General features: G+C 54.6%; 1 protein-coding gene across 1 annotated transcript; it reads left to right on the top strand.

Moving 5' to 3' along the window:
• Nucleotides 1–2006: 2006 nt before the first annotated feature.
• On the top strand, nucleotides 2007–5835 carry SNX12 (sorting nexin 12). Its single transcript, XM_063313341.1, has 4 exons — nucleotides 2007–2243; nucleotides 2839–2934; nucleotides 3167–3291; nucleotides 3898–5835. The coding sequence occupies exons 1-4, from the start codon at nucleotides 2079–2081 to the stop codon at nucleotides 3998–4000; spliced, it is 489 nt and encodes a 162-aa protein (XP_063169411.1). The 5' UTR covers nucleotides 2007–2078; the 3' UTR covers nucleotides 4001–5835.
• Nucleotides 5836–11886: the final 6051 nt, after the last annotated feature.

The following is an 11886-nucleotide window of genomic DNA, read 5'->3' as shown; positions in this document are numbered from 1 at the left end:
CTTGCTAGTATTTTATGCATTTTCTTTTTGGCAGGCCGTGACACCAAGCAGCGTGATCTGTCAGAGGCTCCCCTAACAAATGTCTAGGTGTGCACAATGGTTAACCTAGTTGTTAAAATAATTTTTGGGTTCCCTGATACATTGAATCCTAAGGTACCTGAGCAAACTGGGTTTACGCAAGAAAACTAATCAAGGCTAAAACTAGCCAATTTAGCATGGTCTATGGATGCAACAACGAGAACTTTAACGGTAAAGCTAACTTACTGTTCTAGTCAAACATCAAGGTGTAACTCTCTTGAGAAGATGTGGTTTCTGCAGAACCCCAGTGCAGCGCAAGAGTAGATCAAGCTACTTCCTGTTTTTGTAGTACTACCCTAAGTGGGGAATGCCTGCAGGGTATGGTCAGAAAGATGCGGCCATCCCTGTGCGATCGAAGCTCCACCTGTTTTTAATGTGTGTTGGAGCTTCAATCCAGCATCACAGGCACCCCTGATCACAAGCAGTAATGGAAGGGAAAAGGCATCTCTGGATCCGCACTTTCACAGTGGCTTTTGTGCAAAAACACACCTTTATTTAAACTACAAACAGTCCCAGGGACAAGGTGGCATCTGTCATGGTCACTGTTCCAATGTGCACTGTACATCGTAACGTTTCACATGCCATGTTGCTGACCTTGTGCCAAGCTCTGTATCTAGGTTCCTTTCAATGGAATGTGTTTGGGGTATGTGCTCGGCTCAAGGACTTTTCCACCGCACAGTCAGGAGCCGTTAGGAGCACCTGGGATTGTGAGCCTGGGAAGATTCTACGGGGGAGGGATCTCGTTTGTACCGAGGGTTTTTTAGTTTGCATTTGGCGTGCTTTTCTCATTCTCAGCTTTCTTTGTACTTGCATACTATTCCTGAATAAACCAGATTTTGTTAAGCTCTTGCTTGTGAATCTGAGAGTATTTTAGGATAGGCAACCATTACAGTATCTCAGGCATCCCACTCCAGGGTCAAGAAGAAAAGTGCCATTGGATCCCTCTTTCCCCAGTTTGGGGTGGGGGTGGGGGAATAAGAACAACATGGGAGCAATGTGTAAAGTAATCCCTGCAATCCAGCCTTCTGAAAAATTCCCCAACCCTGGCTGGAAATTCTGGGAGTTGCAGCCCAACCCGTTTGGAGGGTGAAAGGCTGCTTAAATCCAGCAGCTCGGAGTCTCATTCACCTTGCTGGTTCTTGCACTTTGCTGACACCTGCTGTGGGAACCGGCTTGTGTTTTTCCCCCTCTTCCCATTCTGGTTGCAGCCTTTTCCCCTGCATTTTATTTACTACTATTTGGGTGCTGCTGCTGCTGCTATGCGTGGGTCTGCTTGGGCTCACCCTCTGATTTTTTTATTTGGAAGAAGGTAGTTATAAATGCATTAAAACATCACTAAGAGGAAAAGTAGGACTGGAATGTGAGGGGCCATAACGCCCCCAAACGTGCAGGACCTTTTGTGAATTTGCAATCCGATGCACGGGTGACTCCCCTGCATTTTAAGGAGTTTGACTACTGAGCAGAGGCACGCTTGACCCATACCGCCCCTGCCCGCGTCTTGCGGAGTGCCAGCGACCCCTCGCCTCCACAGGACAGGGCGAGGCAACCTCGCGCATGCGTCTGGATGTGGAGTCCAAAGCACGAATAATTCCCTCTATGATGCAAGAGGCATTTCCTTGCGGTGCAGCATTGAGGGCCCGCTGGTAGGCAGCCCCGGATCATGCATAATTCCCTCCCTTCTGCTGGGTGCGGCCTGGACGCGAATGCGAGATACAGGTTACGGGGACAGGAATTCCGGAACCCCGTGCCATGGATAACGCACCACCACTCCTTCCCCGGGAGGGAGAGGCTTGGCTTGTGCGCGTTGCGGGGCAGGCACGCCGTGGGCCCCGGAACCTGGATGCCGGTTGCGGTTATGCAGGGCGGAAGGGACGCCGTGTGTCTGCGCGCAGGTTCCGGGGCGGCGCTACGTATCGGCGCGCCGCAGCGCTGGGGAGGCGGCGGCGGGGCGGGTTCCGCTGAGGCGGCTCTGACCGAGTTCCCCTCCGCGTCTCTCCATCATGTCCGAGGCCGCGGTGGCCGACACGCGGCGCCTGAACTCGAAGCCGCAGGACCTGACGGACGCCTACGGGCCGCCCAGCAACTTCCTGGAGATCGACATCTTCAACCCGCAGACCGTGGGCGTCGGGCGGGCCCGCTACACGAGCTACGAGCTCCGCATGAGGGTGCGTGGGGCGGGGCTTGGGGGCGGGGCTTCTCCTCGCCTGCTTCCCGTTGGAGCGGAGGGGGCGCTCAGCCCGGCCAGCCGGGCTGGAAGGGAGGGGGCTTCGCTGGGGGGGCGGGCGCGCGGGGGGCAGCCCGCTCTGGTGCAGGAGGGGGGCCTGCCTGGCTTCCTCCGGGGCAGGCCCTGCGCTTGCTTCAGAGGGGCAGGCGGCCCCCTGTCCTCTTTCTGAGCAAGACTGTCGGGTGCACGCGCTTCCCTCCCCCAGGTTGGCGCCTGCAGCTGGGGGCTCAGCTTGGGTTGATTTCCGACTGGGGGAGCCTCCACCTCTTGGCTAACAGAAAAGGTGGTGGAACCTGCTAGGAGAGGGGGGCTTCCAGGCTTGCTGCCCTGTAAAATAGCCCCCCACCGCTGATCCTGATGGGGGCATCAGGAGAAGGTCTGGAAGCCTGGGGGTGGAGATCTGCCTGCGTGCCAAAAGGACGGGGTCTCCTCCTAAAGGAGGCCCCAGATGTCTCAGCCTCCTGGGGAACAAAAGGAGGGGCTGCTTAAGCGGCTGCCAGATAATGGCTGCCGGATAATCTCTTGCTTCTGCCCAGACCAACCTGCCCATCTTCAAACTGAAAGAGTCCTGCGTGAGGCGACGATACAGTGACTTTGAATGGCTGAAGAATGAGCTGGAGCGTGACAGCAAGGTGGGTGCAAGCGACGGAGCAGGCGGCCTCCTCCGTAGCCCGTCCCGAAGCCTGCTGGGTGGCAACAGGTTTTGGGCTACGGGCTTCTCAGGCTTGGCTAGCAGGGGCTTCTGCAGCGCTGGCTGGCATCGCGCTGGGCATCTGCAGCTGTCCGATCAAACCAGCGCGGCTCCCACAAAACGAGCAAGAATGTGGTTCTCCTCCCTGCTAAAATGACTCTGCTGGCTTCCAGATTGTGGTGCCTCCATTGCCAGGCAAAGCCTTGAAGCGCCAGCTTCCTTTCCGGGGAGACGAGGGCATCTTTGAGGAGTCCTTCATAGAAGAAAGGAGACAAGGCTTAGAGCAGTTCATAAACAAGTAAGGCTTGAGGTTGCTGTTTGCCGCTCGGCTCGGGGAAGCCACACTCTGGGAAAGAGGGGCTGTGTCATGCTGGGGCAGGCGTGCTCGTTGAATTAATTGGGATATGTTTTAGTTTAGTGGGTTAGGTGAATCTAGCTTGTTTTGGCAGACACTGTTTTAAACCTCAGTGAAACTGTAGTTCCATTAATTGAGCAGAACCTGTCGGTGGTTAAATTGCTGGACTGGCTTCAGGCGGGGCCTGGGTTCACGTCCATCCTCAACGGTGGAAACTGATTGGTTCACTTGGGTCCAGTCGTTGTCTCTTTTTGCAACCTGCCTTATCCAGCTGTGGGGAAAACAGAAGGGAGGGTTGTTCTGTATGCTGCTGTGAAGGCATCTTATTTTGCCGGTTCTTTCAGATCCAGGAATAGGAGAGACTTGCTAAAATAAAAAGTACTTCCCCCTTTTCTCCAAATGGGGAACAGTGACTACAGCAATTAAAGCTGTGCAGGACCATCTTTGCATTGTGTAGACATTGTGATCTTTCTTTCTTGCATATGACCAGCCAGCAGGTAGCTGATGGACAATTTAACCCCCGTGCCATTCCCTCCTTTTCCCTGGCAGAATCGCTGGACACCCGCTGGCACAGAACGAGCGCTGCTTACATATGTTCCTGCAAGAAGAAACTATTGATAGGAATTACGTCCCAGGGAAGGTCCGCCAGTAGGGGCATCTGGCACCTTCCATTTTTCTCCTTCCTCTGCAAAAATGACATTTATTTTTACACTGTTTCTTCTGAACCAGCTTTTTTTCTCTTTCTGAACTCCCCTACTCCTCCAGTGTTGCTCATCACACCATCCCATTCCACCCCTTGTCAGGCAGCAGTGACAAGTTCTGTTGGTTTTTGGTTTCTGCATGAAAGGTGAGGATTTATGAATAGCTGTGCTTATTAGTGGATGTGTAAAGCTTGCCCGGAACATGTGTTAAGAACACACCGTATGTATCTGAGCCTTCTGCTTTTGAGTAAGGAGGTAGGGAGTTTTCTGCCTGGACATACGTCCCTGGGGAGAACTTGACACGGAGTCTCTGCTGCTCAGAGCTGTACTTCCTGTTAATATTAGTGTCTCTCAGCCCTGGATGATTAAAGCCAGTTTCTGCTTTCCAGTCCCATCTCCCTTCTTTGAAGGTGGTGTTGTGGAGCAAAGCCTTTCTTCAGCGGTAAGACCTTTGGTGGGAATCTCAAGCAGCCGTCCTGCAGGGACCCAGGCTCCCCTTTCCCTAATTGGAATGTTTGGAGGGGTTCGTTGCTATCCCACCCAGGAAGAGCTGCAGGCAGTTGAATTCCCATGTGAAGCACAGAAGAGCTTTTACCAACTGCTAGTTCTGGTAGGAGAGAGGATCCCCAAGGGAGTAGGCAAAATCTGGACCCCAGCAAATAGAGGCTCCCCATACTTCCTTGGCTGTCTCTTGTGCAGGCTGCTCTGGATTATATCATGCAAAATTATAGGTTACAGTGGCCTGACCTACAGCAAAAGGCTATGCAAGCAGTTCATATTTGAAGGCACAAAGGAACTTTGTGGTGCCTCTTTAGCACCTGCCTGGAATCCTTTAGCCAAATGCATCTTTTCCCTGGTTTGTGCTGCAGCTGCAGAGGGCAGCCACTTGATCCCGGAAAAGCTGCTGCATTTGCTTTGTTTGTGGGGGGGAGGATTTTGTTTTTGCAACCCTGTGCAATCTAAAGCCCTTTTTGCCTTCGCACTGGAAGCCGTACTATGGGAGGCTTGACCTGCTACTTCTGCAATGACTTTCCCTGAGCTCACAGCTCCATGCTTGCAAGATTGCGGTGCAAAGTTCTCTGCTGTTTAATGTGCAATGAAACAGGAGATTTTGTAGATGGCTGTGGGCCTTTTGATGCCCCCTAAGGAGCTGCCTCAGTAAAACAGGCCCCCATAATGCCCAGCATTCTGTAGTTTTTCTTTTCCCCGGGAGGGGGGAAAATATCAGTCCATGTCCCAAAGACTTTAATTAAAGTTACCTCTTCTGCACCTTCCACTGTTTAGGATGGGCAATTAACTATGACATGGAGTGGAAAAGGAGAGGCAGTATATGAATTGTTTTCTCAGCATTCCTCAAGATTGCTCACGTTGGCTGGGGTTATTGGTTAAACTATATCTGAAGGGCCTCAGGTCTCCCATTCCAGCTCTGCATAAAGTCCAGTGGAGGGCAGGGCAGGGCTGGGAAGCAGTAAATAAATTCAAAAGACCAGTAAGCGTAGGGTGCCTGAGTAGCAAGCAATCTTCCAGGCTGCCAGAGCTGCTGCTGCTGCTGCTGCTGGAAGGATGTAAACATCCCTGTTTGGAGCAGCCTGCTGCCACCTGATAAATCTGCATTTGCTGTGGGTTTTACATTTATTTTCATTTGGTGCACAAGTCTGAAGATCAATGGCTGTTGCTGCCGTACATACATCCTACCGTGGGGCTTACAACTCAGCAGCCTGTGTCTTCGGCTGACCGTCTGATGTATTGTCCAAGACTTGTTCATATTAAACCACTGTGAAGCCAATGATGTCTGTGTGTCCTGTCAGGAATAAGTTGTTTTAGTAGGTTTAAGCAGCTTTTGGAAATAAGGGGCCACTTCCTTGGATGTAGAATCTGTTGTGGATGATGCGACTGAGCTGGGTTGTAACGTCCTGTGGGTGTATGCTTAAAAATCCTCCACTTTCTGCAGCTGGAACAGAGATCTTTTTGACAGGGGAAATGAGATGCCTGTTCTTTGGCTGACAGCTGCAGCTGCTTGGGGTTCTTCTCATCCAGCACAACTCTTGGGTGAGAAGGGTATGAGCTAGCTGAGCTGGTTCTCGTTAAACAGGGTTCGCCCTTGTTGAGGGAAATCGCTGAGCTGAGATCCAGTCTGCCCCTTTTTATGTTCAGTTTCAGGGTTGCTCTCTGGACAGTTGGGATTCACTAGAATAGTGTTTCTCAACTTTGCCTGCTTTAAGATCTCTGGACTTCAACTCTCAGAATTCCCCAGCCATCATAGCTGGCTAGGGAATCCTGGGAGTTGAAGTCCAGAGATCTTAAAGTGGCCAAGATTGAGAAACACCCACTAGAATGAGAAACTGAAGTTCTGCATTGGCCTGAAAAACTTTTCAGTGTTTCCTGGAGTAGCCCAAAGTGAAGGGTTAAGATCCGGCTGCCCATTAACAGGGCCCATCCCCTCCAGCACCTCAGCAGTGCGGTTTCATGCCGCTGGTGCCAGCTGGACCCGTTCAAGGCAGGCGCTGCTGCCCCGCCAATGTCCCTCTCCATTAGCCCGGCTGGCCGCGAGCGGTGGGAATTGCAGCCCCGTAAATGCGCAGGCAGCAGCCTGGGCAAAGGATGCGCCAGCGGGGCTTCGAAGGGGCGGTCCGAGGAGCCCAAGTGACGGGGGGGGGGAACAGGGCAGCCCTTGAACCCGTAACCCATACATGGATCCGCCAGCGGGGTTTTCCGAAACGGGAAGCGGGCTTCAGACTCAGTGGATGCGACAACCCCCCCCCCCCGGCAGAGCAACGTGGTACAGTCCGAATTCTGGTCTAGTGGCTGAGGCGCTGGGCTGGAAACCAGGAGGCTGTGAGTTCTAGTCCCGCCTTAGGCATGAAAGCCTCCTGGGTGACCTTGGGCCGGTCACTCTCTCTCAGCCCAACTCGGTGCAGTGCAGACTGGCCTCCTCGCGGTGCAGCCCGGGCAACGTGACCTGTCACGGCTCAACGGTCCACACATCTGGCTGCTGGACCTCACAAGGATCCCCCGGCAACAGCACGGACCCCGAACCGCTGCGCCGTATGATTAGAAAAATAAAAAAAACTGCCCCGCCCTGCGCGCGCCGGGCGTCGGAAACGAGGGGGAGGGGAGCGGGCGGCCCTTCGCTTCCGATTGGCCGCCTAGCTGCACGTGGTGGGAGGGCTCCTCGGTGCCGATGGGCCGAGGTCCTCCGCGGGGGGGCGCGCGCCTCCCATTGGCGGAGCGGGACCAATGAAGGCCGGGCGCGGGATGCGAACGTGGCGTCGGGGGCGCGCGCCCCGCTGGCCGGGCGGGAGGCGGCGCGGGGAGCCTCGCTCCGGGCCGGGAAGGGGCCGCCGGGCCCGCGGCGTGGAGAAAGGGCGGGAGGCGGCTGCCACGGCGGGGCCCGGTAGGTGGCGTGGCGAGCGGCCGGCCAGGCCTGAAAGGGCGGGCTGCGAGCCGGGGTGGCGGGGTCGTCCTTCAGGGCCGGGCCGGGAGCGCCGGTCCCTGAGCGTGGGGCCGGGGGTGCCTCAGTCCGGGCCGCCCCGCGTCTCTACGTGTTTTTCTTGCTTTTGCACCTTCTGCTCAGCTGCCCAGAGTCTACTGGAGTGGGCCGCTACAATAACTGTAGATGTTCATTGGTTAAACAATGTCTGAAGGGCCCAGGTCTCCCATTCCAGCCCTGCATAAAGGGCAGGGCAGGGCAGGGCAGGGAAGCAGTTGTGGTTGTTGTGGTTGTTGTCACCACCTCACAAGGCGGTGGCTGTGCGGAGGGGCACTGCCTTGAGCTCCTAAACGAAAGGCCGCATGTAAGGCACATAAATCCATGTCAGCTGGCCTTTAGTTTCATTGGTTTAGCTTCGTGGGCTTTTTAACGATCCAGTACAGCTCAATTTTGAATACCTGCAAAAATGTGTTTGCTTCGACCTTGTACCTTGCCTGGTGTCTGCTAGACATGGGACAGGCCATGAATATTGGGAAATAAATAAAATCTGCGGAATACCGTTTCGTAGCTGATCATCACAGACCAATGCATTGACTTTGATTCTGCCTGACTTCTGACCTCATTTCTAATAATAGGAGTAGCAGCAGCAATAAGGCGATTAGAAAAAACACTGCAGGAATTAGGGGAGTTAAATAGGGTCCATTTGTAGGGATCTATTCTATTTCTATAAGGGTCTATTCTGACATTTTGGCACAGCGTTTGTGGTAGTTTATAACCTTTTAACAAACAATTTTGAACATAATGATTTGATGGCAGCTGTCAGGGTCAGTCTCCCTTCGCAATAAGACACAGACTCACTTAATGGGTATTAAGGATTTCTGGTTTATTGGAATGGTGGCTGACAGAACGAAAAACGGGAACGGGGGTGTGTGTGGTGTGGAGGTGCCTATTTTATACCCTCTTGTAGGGCCCCGGGCTCCTCCACCGTCTATTGTCCCAATCCCTCTTGATGGGACCCTTGATGGCTGCATGGGCGTTTTCCCGGTGTCTTCTCTTGTCCTCTCGACTCTGGTGTGTCCTCCGGGGCACCAGGTGCGGCTTATCTCTGCTCATCCGATGTCCTTCTTTTCAGCTGTATATGGGTCCATGGGTGTGGGTGCCTTGGGTGCTTGTTTTAATCCCTGGTTTAATTATCTTCTTCCTCTGTTCCTTGATGATCATGATCTACGTTGTGAGGCTCTTTGTGCCTTGCAACGAGGTCATGACATGCTGCCCCCCGAAGATGTCTTTATGGTGCTGGTTTCTCTGGGTATGCCTCGTGGAACTGTCTAGCTAGTTGTCTTGCCATGACGTGTCGCGCCTGGACCCACTCTGGCTGTGGGAAATGTTTCCATTTAACGAGGTATTGCAGCTTACCTCTTTGCTTTCTTGAGTCCAGTATCTCTTGTACTTCAAAATGCTGTTGGTTGTCTATCATGATGGGTGGGGGCGGGGGTTCTTCCGTATGCCGTTTGGATGTGCTTGTCGGTTTCAGTAGGGCGCAGTGGAATACTGGGTGGACCCGTCTCAAGTTGTGGGGCAGTTCCAGTTTGAAAGTAACTGGGTTGATTACCTGTGTGATTTTGAAGGGTCCGATGAATTTCGGTGCCAGTTTCTTCGTGCTCTCTCTGGGTGTCGATTTGGGGCATGCTGCTGCCTTATGGTCTTCCTTGCCGCACGTGAAGCGCTGCCCTTTGGTGAAGCGCCGGTCCCGTTCCTCCTTCCATGGTTGGGGTCTCGCCTTCCCCTGCCTTGCAGCTGTGCGTGGGGGTCTCGCTGCCTCCGTCTGCTGCGCTTCCTTCTTGGCGTGGAGGAACGTGTCGTGGGCGTCCTCTGCTTCCCCCGCCAGCCGGATCCATTCCGTCAGGGAGTTGGGATTGTTGCGGCAGAGTGCCCACCGGAGAACGTTTAAGTTAAGTCCTTGTTTGAATTTCTCAATCAGAGTCGATTGAGACCAGGTGTCCACTTTTCCGGCTAGGGCTTGAAACTCCATGGCATACTCTGCCACGGAGCGCTGGCTTTGTCTGAGTGTTTTCAGCGCCCTTTTAGCTCTTTCTTGCTCCAGGGGGTCCCTGAAGTGCAGCTCCAGCGCCTGCAGGAATTCTGTGCTGTCCTGCAGCGCCCGGGCGCGTGATTGGCACAGCTGGACGTACCAATTGGCGGCCCGACCTTTTAGCTTTATGGCCAGGGCATTCACTTTGCCCCTTTCAGTTCTGAAGCAGGGACCCCATTCCTCGAGGTAGTACCTCGCGTTCGTTAGAAAAAAGGAGAGTTTAGAGGGGTCCCCGTCAAACTTTATGCCAAAGTCCTTGGCAGCCGTTCTGGTTTGGGTCCCGGTCCCCTCTGAGCCGTGCAGCGTGCTCCACGAGGGCTGATGTGGGTCGGATTGTCTCCAGTCCTCTTGCGGTATCCGTGTTTCTCTCTGGGTCTCCTCGCAAGTCAGTCGACCCATCGCCCAGGTGGGGGGGCGGGGCGTTCTCCATCGGGTGGGCTCCTGGAGCCGGGCTCCGCTGTCGCCGCCGCCATACGCTGGGTCATCCCTCCGCCTCTCGTCCGGGTGCGCCTCCAGTCGTCGGGTGGGCTCCTGGGATCGGGCGCCGCCGCCGCCGAGGTCGTCCCGCCGTCTCTCGTCCGGGTGCGCCTCCGATCGGCGGGTGGGCTCCTGGGATCGGGCTCCGCCATAGTCGCCACCGTCCGCTGGGTATCCGCCCCGTCTCTCGTCCAGGTGCGCCTCCGGTCGTCGGGTGGGCTCCTTGGGCCGGGCTCCGCCGTCGCCGCCGCCGCGCTCGCCCCGCCGTCTCTCATTCGGGTGTGCCTCCGCGCTGCTGCCGCCGCGGGGTCCCTGCGCTGCCGTCAGCTGTTGTAGCATCAGCCGTATCGCCTGCACCCCCTCCTCCAGCGCGTCGAGCCTCGCCGCCATCCACGGGCTCCCGCTGGTGCGCTCGCCATTCTGCTCGCCCTCGCCGTTGGCCGTCGTGGAGGACGGACCTTCCCCTGGTCCCTCCGGGGTGCCAGGCGCTCCCTCGGCTCCGTGCGCCCTGGGTGGCGGTTCGTCTCGCGCTTCCTCCGGGGTTGCCTGCGAGCCTGGAGAGGGTCCCCTCATCTCGCCCCCGGTGGCCTGCGGGCTCCGGGGCGCCGGGGTGGGTCCCCCCTCCCCCCTCCCCCTCCCCCTCCCCCTCCGCTTCCCCCGAGCTGGATCCCATACTTACCGGGGCGTTACACCGCCCGGACCTCAGCCACATCCCGCCCAAGGGGAGCGGGGCTTCGTCGCCAGGTGCCGAGGGGTTGCGCTGCCTCGCTCCGTGAGTTTCCATACCTAGCTGGGTCCCTCACAAGCTTGTTGGATAGGCGCTAGGTAAAAAAATTTTGCGGTTCCCGTTTTTATGTCAGGGTCAGTCTCGCTTCGCAATAAGACACAGACTCACTTAATGGGTATTAAGGATTTCTGGTTTATTGGAATGGTGGCTGACAGAACGAAAAACGGGAACGGGGTGTGTGTGTGTGTGTGGTGTGGAGGTGCCTATTTTATACCCTCTTGTAGGGCCCCGGGCTCCTCCACCCTCTATTGTCCCAATCCCTCTTGATGGGATCCTTGATGGCTGCATGGGCGTTTTCCTGGTGTCTTCTCTTGTCCTCTCGACTCTGGTGTGTCCTCCGGGGCACCAGGTGCGGCTTATCTCTGCTCATCCGATGTCCTTCTTTTCAGCTGTATATGGGTCCATGGGTGTGGGTGCCTTGGGTGCTTGTTTTAATCCCTGGTTTAATTATCTTCTTCCTCTGTTCCTTGATGATCATGATCTACGTTGTGAGGCTCTTTGTGCCTTGCAACGAGGTCATGACAGCAGCAGTTTATTCTTATAGTAGCTATATTTAGCAAGAACATATAAGTCAACAAAAACATCTAAAAGCTTTACGAAGTTGTGGGCTACCAAGGACCAACTGAGTTATAAATCTTTGCAAAATAAACATCTGGAAACACTCTCCCCTAGAGACATGTGAACGAAGATAGGGATTTTATCTGTTGACATAATTTTATTTATGTATGTATGTATGTATGTATGTCCCACCTTTATTATTTTTATAAATAACTCAAGGTGGCCAAGACCACGGAACAACAGACTGGTTTAAGATTGGGAAAGGAGTACGGCAGGGCTGTATACTCTCACCCTACCTATTCAACTTGTATGCAGAACACATCATGCGACAAGCTGGCCTTGAGGAATCCAAGGCTGGAGTTAAAATCTCTGGAAGAAACATTAACAATCTCAGATATGCAGATGATACCACTTTGATGGCTGAAAGTGAAGAGGAACTGAGGAGCCTTATGATGAAGGTGAAAGAAGAAAGTGCAAACGCTGGCTTGCAGCT

The sequence above is a fragment of the Candoia aspera genome, chromosome 12 (genome assembly GCF_035149785.1).
Source record: "Candoia aspera isolate rCanAsp1 chromosome 12, rCanAsp1.hap2, whole genome shotgun sequence".
Lineage (NCBI taxonomy): Eukaryota > Metazoa > Chordata > Lepidosauria > Squamata > Boidae > Candoia > Candoia aspera.
Note: the sequence above shows the minus strand (reverse complement) of the source record. Positions and strands in the feature narration are given on the sequence as shown.

Bases quoted from the DNA above. Each gene is read 5' to 3' on its own strand.
- SNX12 (XM_063313341.1), top strand. From the start codon at position 2,079: ATGTCCGAGGCCGCGGTGGCCGACACGCGGCGCCTGAACTCGAAGCCG. The intron at 2,244-2,838 runs GTGCGTGGGGCG...GCTTCTGCCCAG, and splicing joins GCTACGAGCTCCGCATGAGG to ACCAACCTGCCCATCTTCAA. The intron at 3,292-3,897 runs GTAAGGCTTGAG...TTTCCCTGGCAG, and splicing joins TTAGAGCAGTTCATAAACAA to AATCGCTGGACACCCGCTGG.